At 47.2% G+C, this 16,856-nt stretch overlaps 1 protein-coding gene across 1 annotated transcript in view; it reads left to right on the top strand.

Moving 5' to 3' along the window:
* The window catches only part of CA12 (carbonic anhydrase 12), a 56,196-nt gene extending 40,297 nt beyond the window's left edge, over positions 1-15,899 (top strand). Inside the window, exons 8-11 of the mRNA XM_047737905.1 lie at positions 1,012-1,138; positions 11,576-11,608; positions 12,473-12,560; positions 13,317-15,899. Of these exons, the coding sequence (XP_047593861.1) occupies positions 1,012-1,138; positions 11,576-11,608; positions 12,473-12,560; positions 13,317-13,389 (321 nt within the window). The 3' untranslated portion in view covers positions 13,390-15,899. The remainder of the gene's footprint in view (positions 1-1,011; positions 1,139-11,575; positions 11,609-12,472; positions 12,561-13,316) is intronic.
* The last annotated feature ends 957 nt before the right edge of the window (positions 15,900-16,856 follow it).

The following is a 16,856-nucleotide window of genomic DNA, read 5'->3' as shown; positions in this document are numbered from 1 at the left end:
TGGAGAGAGCACAGTTCCTTTATAGGGCAGAACAAAGACGGAGCCAGTTAGATGGTTTAACAAACCAGAGGGCTGGGGTTACAGCGGTAAGTAAGCGACAGTCTCTGCCCTCAGGAAGCTCAAGGTCTAGTGCAAAACTGGGGGCACAAAGTCCTCAGCAATCATCTCTGACCCTCTCATCTTACAGGTGATGAAAGTGAGGGGTAAACAGATGAGGGAGCTTGTGGGATCGCCCACTGATTGGCCACAAAGCTAAGCCCCAAAGGCAGACCGGAGTTTCTGGTCACTGTCCATCCCTCTGCTCCCCAGAAATTCATCAAGAAGAAAACTGGCTGCCCAGGAGACACAGCCCAGGCAGTGCCACACATGGGCTCCTGGCCCACCCCGCCCCTCCTGGCCCTCTCCCTGAGTCCAGGAAGTCCCTCTCTGTTGCTCCTTCTTTTTTACTATGAGCTACTGATCTGAGTAATGTAGATAAATGGCAACAGGTAGGCGGACAGGAATAAAGATGTGATGAATCAAGAGATGAAATGTTCAGGGAAACGGTAATACCCTAACCTAGAAACTGCCTTGGAAACCGATTATATAATCTATGTGGGTGTATGAAAATTCTGTGGAACCAGTCATCAGAGGGCCTGTGAAACTCTTGCCTCCTTCTTTTTGTTCCTTTAGATGAGACCATCAGAATAAGCGTTAGGTCTCTCCAATTTAGAGCTGGGTTCCAAATCAGGCCCATGAGAGGAACACTATTTCTGTGGGAGGTTGAGGAGTCCCTCTGACACCCAGCAGCTAATAGCACTAACCTTCCTCCAAGCGTTGGGAGGGGGGGAAAGACCAGCTCACCCAGTGCCCAGTCAACCAGAGACCTGCTGGTGAGGGGCACGGTTCTCTGGCTTTCCCAAGGCTTTCTAATGTGCCTCCTGCCAAGCCCCAGAGCTCTCTTCACCATTGAGGTCAGGCAAGAGAGCATCACTCTGCCCACGGGGTATGTTTCTGCTGCTCCCCTTGCAGCTGCTGGCTTTGGAGACTGCTCTGTACTACACATATGTGGATGACCCATCCCCCAGAGAAATGGTCAACAACTTCCGGCGGGTCCAGGAGTTTGAGGAGAGGCAGGTGTACATCTCTTTCCGACAAGGTGAGAAGATGCGGTGTGTGTGTGGGGAGTGTGGTGCCAAGACACCCATCTTACATGAAGTTGGGTGGCTACCCTTGGGCTTTGTCACCGGTGCCCTTAGGAACTGGGTTAAGAGCACTCTGGCTACCAAGGGAATGAGAGTGTGTAAGAAGCTACTGTGTGTGGGTTTACTGAGGCTACCCTTCTGCTCTTGACTTTCCTGAGCCTTTGTGGGGAAACTCTAGGTGTCTGGACCAGAGCCCTCATTAAATCTGGAGTCTCCCACAGATGGGGACGAGAGGATGCTCTAGAGGACCTCTCTGCTCTGGAGAACTACCCTTCTTTTAAGATACACGATAGGACTGTTTTCATGAGATCAAACTCCTGACTTCTTACCCTAGGCTTTCTTGGCATGAAGGCCCATCTTTAGCCTGGCAGGGTGACTCATAGCACCGCCAGCATCACTGAGGTCCGGGAAGGTCCTTTGTAAGGATTCACAGAGGGGCATAATCCACGTTTGCAGCCACAGCAGCTCACAGCCTAATATAGCAGGACCCATCAGGCAAGAAAGCATCTGCGTTCACTGCCCTTTGGTCTCATCTCCTTAAGCACAGGCACACAGGAGCTACACTGAATGAAGCATGAAGTTTGGTTTAGTCCTAATGCTATGAAAGCTCAGTTCTTCTTTTACATCTGTAACCCTAACTCCTCAGAAGGACATTGAACATCTTTATCTGTTCAGTATCTGTGTCGATACTTTTGGAAGCCGGGGGGTCCAGGGAAACAGGTAAGAGAACACTATTGGGACCCACAGTCTTCTTTGAACCTCCAAGTCCACTTTCTCACTGTACATTCTTGAGCCACTCTCAAGAGGGAACCGCAAGTGGTCAGAAGCAGGGTAGGTCTGTGGAAGTTTCACTTTATCCTTGTACATCACTTGTCACTGAACTGGGCCAGGTGACCATATCTAAACATGACCCCATTGACCCACCTGTCCGCTCTCACCAGGTCTCCTCTGGTGTACCTATTTTGTTGTTGTTCCTTTCTTATTGTGTGAGATTATAATTACCACTGACTAAGCTTAGTTAAACATAGGAAGATTGTATTTCAAAGCCCTTGCCAGAAAGCTTTAGAAATGTGCCCTTCTGCACAGACCCATACCTATGGTCAGAATTAGGTTCTTCGGTCAGTTACAGAATCGAGAACTGCCCAATAATTTATCTTTTGTGCTCTCCTCTCCAGATGCCACTGGTTAAGGTAATTTCTCTCTTTTCCTCAGTTTCCTGGTCTGAAAACTGAATCCGTGAACAATGACCCTTCCTAAAAATCGAGAATCTATACGATGATAACTGTCAACTTCTTTTCTAGGAAATGCCTCAAATGTACAGAATTATCCCTTTATGATCTCTTTTGGATATAAATTTCTCTTTTCCTGTTCTTCAAAATGGAATATGTAGTAGTCAAGGGTTAAATGGAAAATACTTCAACTCTTAGATAAAATAAAAACATAAAAACTCTACCTGGAGATAAAGGACTGGGCCCACATAGATAAGGTAGAATTTTGTTTGTGATTCAAAGATTGTAATCAGATCTCCTCTCTGGGCTGGTCTGTACAAGTCACTGGGGATACACTGGGGATACGGTGATAAATATTCCCCTTCCTATTGTCAAAAGACCTAGGTTCAAGGCCTCTGTTTATTTCCTCCTGGCTGTATGATGTAAGCCAATCATGTCCCTTCTTTGGCTTTGTTTCTTCAGCCATAAAATGATAGGCTGGGCTAGGTGACCTAACATCCTTTCAGTACTAACATGTTATATGATTCTAAGTGTACACTAACAACTGCTCATCCTTACTTCACGTTGCAGGGACAATGTTTGAGGACAGTTACAGAGGATCAGAAGAAACCATGCAGGAACTTGAGCCTGACATCCCAAAGTAACCTCCTCTTGTAACAATGGATTGTGGCACTGGGAATAATTAGCCATCTTCTTAGACTGTCTCAGGTCTAAGCTGGCGCTCATGGGGGAGGGCAGTGTGGTCAGGCCTGTAGCAGAGCTATTTCAGTAGACTCTCCTAGTCTAGTTGGGGAGCTTGAGGGGCCTCTCAGCAGAAGCCTGGAGACTGACTCCAAGCTAAGGACGTCAGGATCAAAACCCAAACGCAGCTTTGCCACTGCCTTTCCTGAACGGTTCAGCCAGAAATGCTGTTTCATGGAGCCCAGGCTGGGCCCAGCTCTCCCCTTGGAGTGAGATACCACGGCAGTCCAAGGCAAACCTGTTCATTTGGAGGCTGATTATAGAAACTTGGCAAGAAATGTCCCCTCCTGCTCACTTCTCAAAGACACAGGCAGCTAACAGGGCTGTTTCCCAAGGAGCAATTGCGGGGGAACAGCCCCAAAGGAGTGAAGACCCAAATCTCACCCCTCAGCGGCACCTGCATTCATGAGGGGCCTCTCACACCAACTTGGAGGGGCCTCAGACTGTAACATGCCATTTCAGGTTTATGGGATGAGCCCGTTTGTCAGTGTGGACCTTGAGCAATTCAGACTCAAGTATTTATACAGTCTTCCACTGAGGCATGCTTGTAATTAGGGTCTGATTTATTCAGGGTTTTCTCTGGAAGTTAGTAGGAACTACAGAGTTGGACTATTTTTTTTTAAGATTTTATTTATTTATTTGACAGAGAGAGAGAGAGATCACAAGTAGGCAGAGCAGCAGGCAGAGAGAGAGGGAGAAGCAGGCTCCCCGCTGAGCAGAGAGCCTGATGCGGGGCTCGAACCCAGGACCCTGAGATCATGACCTGAGCTGAAGACAGAGGCTTAACCCACTGAGCCACCCAGGCGCCCCCAGAGTTGGACTATTTTGCCAGGAGAAAAGTAATGTCAAGGAAATCCTCTAGGAGAGAAAGTGCAAGGACTTTGAGATTGGCTCTGAGGGTTAGCCAAATTGTAACAATTAGGACTGAATCATTTAGCCTGACCATGCTTTTTCCTCAACTGTGCTTAGAAAAGGCATAAAGAATTTGGTTTCTGTCCTTAAGAGGTGGTAGCCTGTCCTTCGGCCATCAAAAGGAATGAAATCTTGCCATTTCATTGCCATTTGCAACAACATGGATGGAACTAAAGAGTGTTTTGCTAAGAGAAATAATTCAGAGAAAGACAAATACGATATGATTTCACTCATATGTAGAGTTTAAGAAACAAAATAGTTGAACATAGGGGAAGGGAAGGAAAAATAAAATAAGATAAAAATAGAGAAGGAAGCAAACTGTGAGAGACTCTTAACTATAGGAAACAAACGGAGGGTTGATGGAGAGGAGGTGGGTGGGTGACGGGGTAGTTGGAGGATGAGCATTAAGGAGGGCACATGATGGAATGAGCATTGGGTGTTCCATGCAACTGATGAATCACTAGATTCTATCCCTGAAAGTAATACTACACTATATGTTAACTAAATTGAATTTAAATAAAACATTTCTAAAAATAATAACTAAAATGCTGAAAGAAAGAAAAAGAAAGAAGTAGTAGTCTGTCCTTACGGACAGACTTTAGTCTATACTATGATTTGGCCCTAGAGCAGGGATTCTCAACCTTGGGGCTACTGACCTTTTGGGCTGGATTACTCTCACTGGGGGGCTATACATTGTACGATGTACACTGTGTACATAATATACATTACTGTGGCATCAGCAGCATCCCTAGCCTCTCCCCACCAGATGCTCATAATATACCCCCAATTCTGACTGAATTGTCTCCAGACATTGCCAATATCTCCAGGGCAGGAGAGGCAAAATTGAGAACCACTGCTCAGGGATTACACAAAGCCTTTGCTAGGCTCCAACTGATTTTTTTCCCCCATTCATATCACAGGATTCTGGAGTTTTCTATCAAATGCCCTGGTCTTTATTACAGCATGACATTTTCTTTATTTTTTAATTGCCTTTTAAAAGATTATTTATTTACTTATTTGAGAGAGAAACAGGAGAGAGCACAAGCCAGGGAGGAGCAGAGGGACAGGGACAAGCAGACTCTATGCTAAGCACAGAGCCCCACACGGGGCTCAATGCCATGACCCAGAGATCATGACCAGAGCTAAAATCAAGATTCGGACACTCAACCAACTGAGCTACCCAGGTACCCCTACAGCATGAACTTTTCAGTCTGGTGATGGTTACCCCTGAAACCAAAAGGTTGTTGAGTTATTAAGGAGAACAACCAAACTCAAGAAAAACCCTATCCCCCATCTTCCTTTAGAATTTGAATATACCTTCTTTTTATACAATTGGGTACATCCAAGGCTAAGAGAAGTGGATGGCAGAGAACTATCCACCCTAAGGAGAACCATACAAACCACTTTATCAGGGGTCCAGATGCCTCTGAGGAAGCAACTTGCTTTATAATTTCCTTATCATTTTTCTCCTTTGCTTTTGTACCATTTTTCCCCCTCATATGTGTTGTGTTTCTTGTTTCCTTTGGTTAAAATGCCCACTCTTTGTGGAGAGGTGAAACTCATGTGAGGCATTTTTTTTAGCTCTTAGTGCCTCTTCCAAGGGGCACAAATAGGAGGCTTAAGCTAACGAAAGGACACAAGACTCATTGTCCTCAAGGAGGGATCCCAGAGAGGGGAACACATCTGTGAGCAGACCGGACCTCACAGAAGTCCGATCCCTCTGGGAGATGGCAGAGGAAGATTTACAGACCAGGGACCCGATTCTTGGTTCCTTCAAGTTGACCTCTTCCTAGCTAAACATACCAACCCTGAGTCCTGATGGTGATGGGTCATAAAGGAAGAGCCTAGCAAACCGAGATGTTCATGTTACCTAGCTCTATTTTTAATATGCCAGGGCAAGGGAAACTTGAGAGACAAGGGGAAGCCAGAGAGTTTCTATAATCATGTCTGTAGTGGGCTTGCTCTGAGCAACTGCATGTCACTGCTGCAGAGCCTGGAGCCAGAAGAGGCACACTTAGGAGCGCTGGACAACAGATGGTGGGGCAGGGGGTGGCTTTCGCCCATGGTACTTCTGCGGAGTAGCACAATGAGAAGCTGCTTGATGCTGCGGGACCTGGGTAGTTTTATAAAACCTTTACAAAAGAGGAAAGAAATCTTAGAAAGCTAAGATGGCTAATTATCTACATTCTGAGACTAGAATGTATGCTTTGTGGTTACTGACCTTGTGTTTCTGAAAGTTCCTATTTCTAAATAAAATCTATTAGATGGAAAGTATTGTCAAGTCTACCAAGGTATCCAAAAGAAAGACTGGAGGAGTTGCCACCTTCAACTTCCCCGGGATATGGGGGGTGAATAGTTGGGAGCAACCATCAAATGTGCCAACAAGATCCTAGTCCCTTCATCTAGTGCAGTGTAATAGGTCATGTGTTTCCAGAGCACGCCCCAAGTCAGGCACTCTGGGGAACAGAAAACCCCAGCATGGATGTTCTCTGGCTCCTAAGCAAGCCTCTGGCACAGAGCAGACCAGGCAGGAAGTCAGCGAGCCGGACCCCCTTGGTGAGGTGGCCCCGGCTGTCTTCCCAGCACTTCCCGCCCAGCCCCCGTCCATGCCGGGTAGGGCCTCCCTTAGCATAGCACTGCTTTCACCCGTGCACACTCAATTCCCTGTGCCTGGGATGCCCCTCACCTCTTCCACCTGAAAAATTCTTTCAAGACCCAACTCTATTAATAACATTCCAGAAATCTTCCCTGTTTCCCTGAAGGTGCCTTAGAGTTTCCTTCAGTGCAGCTGGAACAACTCGTTCATCTCTGTGACTGTTCTCAGCCTACCACAGGGTCATGACTTACTGCCATGCAGGAAACTAGAATAAGTATGTCTAGATGATCCACACATGCTACCAGCCCCCTAAGGACAGGGACGGTTGGCATCTTACTCTTGTGGTAGGTATTGTGCCTGGTGCTCATGACAAGTTTGAAAGAATGTAAACCCTCCCACCCCCCAGCCCGGCTCCCTGCCTCTCCCCTCCCCAGGGTCTTCTCTGGAGAATGATGTGAAAGTAAGCCTGGCCAGCTGGCACATTTTAGTTGTAGGTCTCATTTTGCTTTGTTTTCAGTTTGCCAGCAGCATTCAAATCAATCCATTTGCCTAAGAAACATTAAAGATCAGAGCTTAGCTATCAAGTTTTTATTTTATTTTCTTAAAAGATTTTATTTATTTATTTGACAGACAGAGATCACAAGTAGGCAGAGAGGCAGGCAGAGCTGGGGGGAGGGAGCAGGCTACCTGCTGAGCAGAGAGCCCAATCCCAGGACCCTGAGATCATGACCTGAGCCGAAGTCAGAGGCTTTAACCCACTGAGCCACCCAGGCGCCCCTTAGCTATCAAGTTTTAAAGTCCTGGGAGAGAGTTGCCTGGGGAAGTTGTGAAGCCTTTTTTCTGTTGCTCTGGCCTGAAAGGAATAAAAGCTGGCAACTACCATTCCTTCGGCACAGACAGCCTGAGCCTAGCCACGAAAGAGACCTGAGAGTACTAAGCATTAGTACCTAAGCTCAGTAATCCACGCCTACTGCTCCAGGATTTAGGCCCCTCAGAGCAATATGGCTTTCTGTCCTGGGCCTGTAATCCTGCATTCTGGAAGGCAAAGCCTGAACCAGCTCCCTCATGTAATGTGGAGGTATCTCTTTGGCAGATTTATTTGTAGAAATTATTTCTTTTTGGGTTCCCTAGTGTCAGTAAGAAAAGCTCCCCAGTGAGGTATGTTCTCCAAAGACAGTTCTGTTCTGTGGTCACAGAGGGCAGCTTCCCTGCTTTTCTTACCAAAGCCTCATCCAAAGATGGGACTAGCATCTCAGTTACTTCAGTCCCCAACTTGTATTAAGCAGAATAATGAGAGTTTTTATCATCCAAAAGGGGATTTTTTGTATTTAAATTTGTATTTAAATTTGCTAAACCAAAACTCCACTTGTCTCTTTTATAAGACTAGAGACAGCTAAAGGCATACACATATACATAAGATATATACATACATATGTGTGACTATGTAAGACATCACAACAAAACGATCCATACTTGAAAATAATATTTAGAAAGGAAAAGGCTTATTTTGTTTGAAAAAACAGAACTGCAAATAGACCTAAAAAATGCCAGGATTGTTCCAGGAGGGGCAAGCTGTATAAGTGGGGTGCTTGTTCCTTCCGCTGGGCTGTTCTGTGGGTGCACGTGAGGCTTCAGAAGACCGCGGAAGCAGCTAACTGGCATCCCTGAGTCCAGCCAGACAGCAGTGGAAGAAGCAGCTCCCGAGCCAGCCAAAACAGGTAGCAAGGCCCCTGTGGCAAGCGGCTTTTCTGTCTTCTCCGGGGGTGTGCCTTCCTGGAAGAGGCCTGTGATAATCAAGGTCTTCTGTATCTGCGCGGCTTCCTTCTTTGTCAGACTGCCCTTTGTTCGCCCTGGCCCGTACTGGAGCGCCTGATGGACTGCAGGGAGCTCTCCCACATCTGTGGGCCATGCAGCCCTTACCAACCAGCTCAGAAGCCCCTTCACTGTGTTCTCATGCAGTAGCTCTTGTGGGCCATCGCAGTCAATCAGCCTGTCTCGGTCTCTCCTGTCTCAGTGTTCTTCAGTGGGAACTACTTGTCTTATTTGCTGATTAGAAACAAACCATTGCTTGTTTAATCTGCAGATGAATGTCCCTGGCTGTGTGTCCCTCCCTCCCATCCTCCTTGTGGCCTATGCTCTTTCTTTTTTTTTTTTTTTTAAAGATTTTATTTATTTATTTGACAGAGAGAGATCACAAGTAGACAGAGAGGCAAGCAGAGAGAGAGAGAGGAGGAAGCAGGCTCCCTGCTGAGCAGAGAGCCCGATGCGGGGCTCGATCCCAGGACCCTGAGATCATGACCTGAGCCAAAGGCAGAGGCTTAACCCACTGAGCCACCCAGGCGCCCACCTATGCTCTTTCTACAACATCCCCGAGGCTCGGCTGTGATGCAGGCTTAGGCTTCTCTCTCTGGGCTCTACTTCTTCAGTTGCCCCACCATCTATCCCTGTGCTCCCCGAGGTCTCCCTGACTTTCCCTCTCCTGTTAGTTAGTAGAATGGGACCCAAACCCTGTGCACTGCATCACTCTCTGCAGGACAGTCCTGCTTCCTTGATGGTTGGTGCCGTCTCAGTTGGCAAGGGGCAGCATCCCGACATCCTCCTGCCCTGGGCTTCTTTAGGGGGAGAATTCTGATGAGGTGATACCCTCACTGCCACTCCTCTTCCATGTTCTTTTGCTCAGTCAAGCTGCTTTGTTTTTGCAGCATCAAAGTCTTAGCTGCAAGCATCTGTCCCAGGCTCTGGGGCTTTCCTTGCTTTGTGGCTGCTTGTTCATTTCATTATTTCCACAGAGAGGCAACTTAGGCCCTCACAAGTAGTCATCTATGAGCCAGGAACTCTGCTTAGGGCCCTGGATTAAATTAGGCTGTTGTTTATAGTGCCTAATACAGCCAAGGGCAGCCAGATTTCCCTCCAGATGAAGCCACCAACCTGGGCCATGGTCTCTTGGGAAAAGTCCTATCCCTGTGGCCTTGCTTCTGTAGACTTGGCTCTGATCCCTAAGTTCCCTGGGGGCAGCACCTTCAGCCTCAAGTGCGGCTGCTCAGCTGTCTGGGGGTCTGTGTGGCTCTCTGGATGTTTGAGGTGACTGTGAAACTGACAACTTTAGAAACTGTCCAGGTCGGATGGCTTAGCCAAGTGGTTAGGCTTACTAGTGGTCTTATGTGGCGAGAACTAGTTTGGTACCACCAGCATCCGGAGCTTTAGGAACAAAGAACAAAAGAGTATTTCCTCAAAAGGCTTGGAAAAGAAACCACAACGAGTTGCGGGGTTTTGGTTGTTGTTTTTAAGATCTTAGAAGCCTTGGTTGCCTCTAGGTACCTTAGAAAACCCCAAAATACCAAATTACAGTGTGCCACAGGCTATGCAGAGAACACAGCATATGCTATGCAAACACCAGACGCTCTCCCCAGGTGAGACTCCTATCCTGAGTGTCTCCCTAAGCCACACACTGGTCCTTGTGTTCAGGTTACAAGAAGAGACCTGGGGCAGGGAATCAGGCCACGGGAGCCACTCTCTCTACCACTTGGGAGGCCATGGACTGTTGATGGTGGCCAGCAAGAGCCAAGAGAACAGGCCACCCTGTACTCTGTGCATAGCTCCTCTCCACAGCTGCTCTGCTTATCCTTACAACAGCCTGGGGTCCCCTGGGGAAGCCAGACCAGAGACTCCTCGAGCCAGCCTCGAGTGAGGGAGGCTGCACCCTCCCTATGAGATTGTGGAAGTGGACAGTAGAGAAAGGACACAGGACTGATGGCTCCAGAGGACCCAGCTAGACTCTGGTCATGCAGCAGGAAAGGGGGGGGTGAGCATAAATCTCATTCCCAAAGTCTCGGGTCTGGTTCCCCAGGGGGTCAAGTACCCGCAGGTGTGAGTCCCTGGCCTTCTGCTGGTGTCTCACAACCGGTCAGGGCTCTCCCAGGGTCTGAGTCATCACAGTGGGCTCTGTGGGCACAGGCTCACTGGAGTGTCAGGCTGGGTGGCCACTATCTGCACAACCCTGGCTTCCAACATGAACTGCACCCACACTACACAGGCACATACGCGCTAGAAGTTTCTACTGACGTCAGAAAACCACCAGACAAGAGGGAATGTGTAAGAGAGACTTTCTTTAGATGGAGGACCTGCCTGGAAGAATGGGGAGTAGTTCTAAGAACCTGGGAGAAGTATGCTGGGGTTACCCAGGGGGAGCCTCATGACTGGGCTCCTCTGTCTTACTCAAGAAGATAGGCTTACCCGTGACCTTCCCCCAGGGTGGTCCCTAGGAGGCTGACTATGAGATTTTACCTCAGATATCTGGGCACTAGTTCAGCCCCACTGAGGACTCCTTACTCATCCCAATAATAACTCTCGGAGAGAAGCACAATCTTCTGGTTCCACAAAGCAGAGAAGGGAGGTGGGTATTGGGGAAGGGTTTCTCCAGTTTGCCCCATGGGGCCAAAGCAAAAACAGAACCAAATATGACCACAAGACTGGATAGGGAGGAGGCAGAAGTCTAGTGACAGGCTCCAACTAAGCCCTGCCAGGCCCAGCCAGCCAGAACCTGGCTGGTTCCTTACCGATGAAGAGAGGTAGGGATCCGAGAGGCACTTAACAGCCTGCCCAAGTGGACTCTGATTCTTACCCTTCCTCAGCTTCCACTTTAGTCATGCTGTACCAAAAACTGAAGTCTTGCCCTAGCAAAGAGACTGCTGTGATAAAGAAGAACTGGAGAGGGAGATCACAGTGTGAATTCCCAAGGTGTGCAATTCCTTCTGTACCATTAGGCACCTGAGTCGAGAGTGAAATACTCCCAGAAAGTCTACATAAGCCCTGTACTTCCAACCAAACAAAAGGTGGGGCTTCGCTCAACACACTGGGCAAATCCACCATGGTTTGACTTGGTTAATTTTCAACCTTTTCCTCTCCCTTTGAAGTGCAAGACCTTACGTATGCAGGACTGAGTCTGGGTATGTGGCCTGCCGGCCTTGCATGCTGCGGCTGGGTGATTGCTGTGATTCTTGGTGTGATCTGGGCCTGTGATATTTCCAAGCCCATCCTCCCTGCTTCTCTCTGCTATCACTCTGGCTACTGGCCCTTTTCCTTGCTGTGGGTCCTACCTTCGAATCACTCAATGATTCAAAGATGAAATGCCAATCAAATGCTTCCATAATGAAAGACCTAATCACTCTACAGCATGTGTACATTCAATGACCCGAAACAACACCTCTGTTGGCCATGCTGGGAAGCCGTTGCCTAAGAACAGGCCTACGCCCAGTGTGGAGGTTGGGTGACTGCCTAGGCGATCTTGGCAGTGGGCTCCTGGTTGTTTTGGACTACTTAGGACTGTGCAATGGAGCTTGGGAGCAAAGTTGATAGAGACTTCCCAGTGGGCCTTAACTCCAGCAGGCCAAGACAGAGTAAGTTCTCATTCTGTAACCTAGGATTTCTCCAAGTATGGTCCAAGTACGTGGTTTATAAACCACGTACGTCAGCATCAGCTACAGCTGTTTCATAAAAATGCAGATTCCTGGGCTCTGTTCTAGACTGTATCAGTCTTTGATGCTCAGGCTCAAAAAAAAAGCATCTTCAGATGATCCTGGTGCAAGTTTGCAAACCCTTGCTGAGGTATCACTACAGTCTCAAAATGGCTCTAAGTACTCCAGCCAGTTCTACCAAGCCAAAGACCAGAACCTGAGAACAGAAATGGGGAAATTACATCCTGCTGTGGCAGGTTACACAGCTGTCACTTGACTTCACATCCAAGTGCCATGGGATGAGATGAACACAGGGGAGGGGGGTAATGTAATGCCTGTTCACTGCCTCTTCCCCAGGCATTGTCCTTTCAGTGGTCCTGGCTGGCGTTCTGGGCATCTGTGTTGTACTGGCAGTGTCCATTTGGCTTTTCAGAAGAAAGAAGAGGTGAGCTGGTTTGGGTTCAGAATGGGAGGCTGGGTAGCTTATTTGTCCACAAGGACTGATCTGTCTGGGAAGGCAGTCTGCAGAATGAAGAGCCCCCATCACCTGTACCAATGCTGATCCTAGGAGCGCTCTCTCCCACACACCATCGCCTCCAGCCTCCTTTCCATGAGACCCTGGGCCATTAGGCTCAGAGGTAGATATGTGCCTGTGGCCATGGCTAACACCTGAAGACAAGTCTCTTGATTTGGGGGTGGGGAGGTCCCATTTCCCTGAACACAAGCAGCAAGGCTGTCTTCTTTCTAACATCTTTATATCTGTTTGTTTTTTTTTTTTTTTTTGTCTCTGAATCCAAAAAGGAAAATGAAGGGAAACTTGATGTATCACTCCCATTAGCTATTAATGCCCACTGCTCATGTTTTTATTGATGTTTTGTTTTTCTAAAACCAATTTATTTTTCTGGAGTGTATAAAAAATAGTTTCCAGGAATCCTGTTATGGAATCAAAAGTTTAAAGTTGGGGTGGTAATGAGACCTTCTTCAAAATGCAGGTCTATTATCATCAGTTGGTTATAAGAGAACAGTTGGAAAATGACCAGGTTCCTTTTTGGTTAATGCTTTATTTGGGGGGCATTCCTTCCAAGACTGACAGAACAGGGGAAGGGTCCTCATGAGAGGAATCTGACCCCATACCTAAGTCAGGCTGCTCTCTGCTTATCTCTTCTCTTTAACTGAGACTCATGTATTCTTCTTGTTCCAGTAGCAAAAAAAGTGACAACAAAGGAGTCATTTATAAACCAGCCATCAAGAAGGAGACTGAAGCCCATGCCTGAGGCCCCAGAACTCTCAGGCACATCCAAGGAAGGACTTTGCTTTGGACACTACACAGTCCCTAAACATTTGAAATACTTAAGGGTTCTCTGAAGCCCAACCCACAAATGCCCCAGACCCATGGGGGGCCTGTAGGTGGGTGCCCTGCCATTCTGATGCCACGGCCACTGCCAGCACAATCTGTGGATGGGAAGAACTCGCTAAAGAGGCAGGAGCTCTGAGCTGTCTGCTTCATCCGTGTGAGACCATTAAGTTGTTTAGATTCTGGGGGGCATAAACCAAGTCACCCGCTGGGCCTGTGATTGGTCAGAAAACACTTTCATCCAGGGATTCCCTTTAGTGTGGTTTCAAGGATCTTGGAAATTCTGCTTCTTGTCCAAGCTTTCAGACCAGAATGTGCACTCTTTGCTTAGATTTTGCTTTTGAGACTCAGTTTCTTTCCTCAGGGAAGCGGGGGTTGTTGTCTTCCTCTGATTCCTTCTGCTGTGACAAAACTTTTGGTCTGAACTTACAACTGGGAGGAAGAATGAATGATACAGGAAGGTTCAAGGTATCAGAGACAAAAAGAAAACAAGATATTCTTTGAAACACAGTAGAGGCATATCCAAAGTCCTGTCCTTTGGATCAAAAGCACTGAATGGACCTGAGATAGAGAGACTGAGAAGACACATAAGGTCTGGAGGAACTCACTTTGGAGTCAGAACTGGAGTCAGAAGTTGTCTGTCAAGTTGCAAGCGTGAGGACAACAGAATATTAAGCCCAAGCTCAACCTCCTGTCAGCAGCGCAATTATGCTTTGTACTTTACAGACTTGATAAATGATCAGGCTATTCCTTGAAAAGCGTTGTTGCTTTCTCTCTCCTAGAGTAGACATGAGTTCTGAGATGACCCAAACCGCTTTTGAATCTAGAGGAAATAGGCAGAAGCATAATGACTGAAGAGCTTTGTCTGCTGCCCAGATTTCATTTCGGCCACTTCTGTGGTGTCCCTACTGCCAATGTGGAATCGGGACGTCCCTACTTCCCTGACTTGGAGGATGTTGAGTCACGACTTGTGTGAAATCTGTTTCAAGCTATGAAAGTAGGAAGTTATCTGTGCAGGGTGGGGGCATCATGGTATTTAGGGATCAATAATAACGGAATGTTACAAAGATACTTCATGGTCTTCTACCTGAGTCACAGTTTCTGAGAAGACTTAACTCTTTCATCGATGTAGGGGCCCCATGAAGACCAGTTAGTTCCATGACTGAGAAGGAGCCTCCACTACCAATTTCCAACCTCTCATGGCCGGCACTTTGCAGTTCACGGAGAACTTTCTGATTCCTGGTCTCATTTTGACAGCACGGAATGTCCTATCAAAGCACAAGTTTCTTTATAACATCTTTTTCCTTCTACTCCTCCCTCTCACTCTGAGAACAGTCTTCTCCCTTCTCTACCATCATGACTTTTTATAGCGGTTGCAAGCCCCAAGGCTTTGTAGGGAGTTTGCTAAACCGAGTTACAGAAGACCTAATGAACGCTCAGACGTGTGTGTGCACGAGGTCTTTGACAGCCTGGGAGTCTGGGTGGTGTCCTCACCTTGCCTTTAGCATGCCTGATGCTGACCAAATGACAGCAGGGAGAAGCCTCATGACAGAGCGACGTGAATTAGATGATGCTTCCTTGGACTTGGCCCAAAGTTGCCCATCAGAAACCAACATAAATCACTGCAGAGCCCTGGGACTATCTACCTTTTATGGGCAATTCTTGCAAGAGAACAAAGAGATCATTGTACCTGACGCAACGGCTATTCATAAGAAGGGAGACTGACTAGGCCATGAAAACAGTGGCATTTTCTCCTGCCCTGTGGCCGAGATAAAGCAAAACCAGGGAGGCAGACAGAAGGCTCCAAGAATCAACACTGTCAGCATCCTTGCTAATCATTATGGGGCTCCTGGGGACCAAGCTTAGGACTTGGGAAGCCTTTCCTCAGCTTCTTGTTCCACTGACATCAGTCGCCACTGAAGGAAACCAGCACTGTGGTGTGTGAATTTCCTGTCTCACTCGAATCCCCTGGAGGGCCCGGGTGCCGTGCTGGGTGCACTACAGGTAGAGATCACAAAGACAAGGCCCGTGTGGGAAAAGGACAGGAAAGGCCCTCGTTTCTTTGTTTCTTACTAATGGGACAGCTTGAGTCTTTTTGTTCTGTTTCTTTAGGATCATTTGATAAAAATAGTAAAAATTTACACCTATTTCCTTAATAGATATCCTAGGATTTTGCTGCATTGACTATTAATCCCATTTCAAGTTCAGACCTTAAGTTCTTCTCCCCTTCACTAAACTCTCTGAAGGCCTCCTGAGCACCACTGGGAAGCACTGGGGTCTGCAGCACTCCTCTGTCCCTGTGCCTTGGATGGACCATAGGCCACTGTGATGATGGTCTCTTTAGCACTTCTATATTTATTGTAAGAATGATTGTAATGAAGACATAAACTGTAAATATGAGAAATTATAAATAAAATGTTTTTCACAACAGACTGTTTTTTTGGGAGGTGAGGTTAAAGCATTGTTGTTGGCAAAGCATTTTGTAGTTCCTGGTCTATGGTGACAGGTAACTGATTAGAGCAAGTAATGTCACTTGTCTCTAATGTCTTAGAACCTGGCTCCAAAGGAAAACACACTGATGTACTTAATCATTTTATTGAGGATGGAGGCCTATGGGCTATGCAGCTCTGGGGTCACATAATTGCTTAGTAAGCAGAGCTGGGAAGTCTAGAATAATCAGGGAAATGCTCAGAGAGAAGGGGTTATCTAAGCTGGGCCTCAAAGAAGAAGTCAGATATGAACAGGATAGAAAGAGAGAGGCATTCCTAACAAGGGGGCATGAATATAAAGAGTGGTCTCTCTACTTCACTAGGTATTGCATTTAGTAGGTTGAAGCCTCTCCTGGTTGCCTGTTACCTATTTTGGACTTTTTTTTTTTTCCCCCAAAACATGCTACCATCTTCCAAATAATTTTGTAAATCCAAATCCAGATTTCACCTTCTGGTTTGGTAAAAAAGGCAATCCTGTAGAGGCTACAAACAGGTACCATCATTGTTTATTTAGGAAAGCTTTCAATTTTCAGTTCAGTTGTCCAAGGATGGAAACAGATGCACTGTCCAAAGGTAATTTTCCTCCAGCAGATGATATAGCAGTGGGCCCAGCTTCAGAACAGAAACATTATAAACCCTCCAGGTTCTTACAGTCTCTTCAGTGAGGATGCAGGTATTTTTCAGCTCACCCCCTTTAGCGTCCTTCAGGGGTGAAGACAGATGGAGCAAGGCACCCCCAGAGAGCCTGTGCAACTCTCATTCCTTTACACCTGTTCCCATCCCACTGGGGCTGGGGCGGCAGGGGGTGAGTCTGGACTGAGTAACAGAAGTCATCTCCCTCCCCTCTCTCCATAGCCTTGCTCCCCATTCCTTGAACTCAAGATTCTTTGGGGTTGAT

This window comes from Lutra lutra, chromosome 7 (assembly GCF_902655055.1).
Source record: "Lutra lutra chromosome 7, mLutLut1.2, whole genome shotgun sequence".
NCBI lineage: Eukaryota > Metazoa > Chordata > Mammalia > Carnivora > Mustelidae > Lutra > Lutra lutra.
The sequence above is the reverse complement of the archived record's forward strand: the minus strand, read 5'-3'. Positions and strand labels throughout refer to the sequence as shown.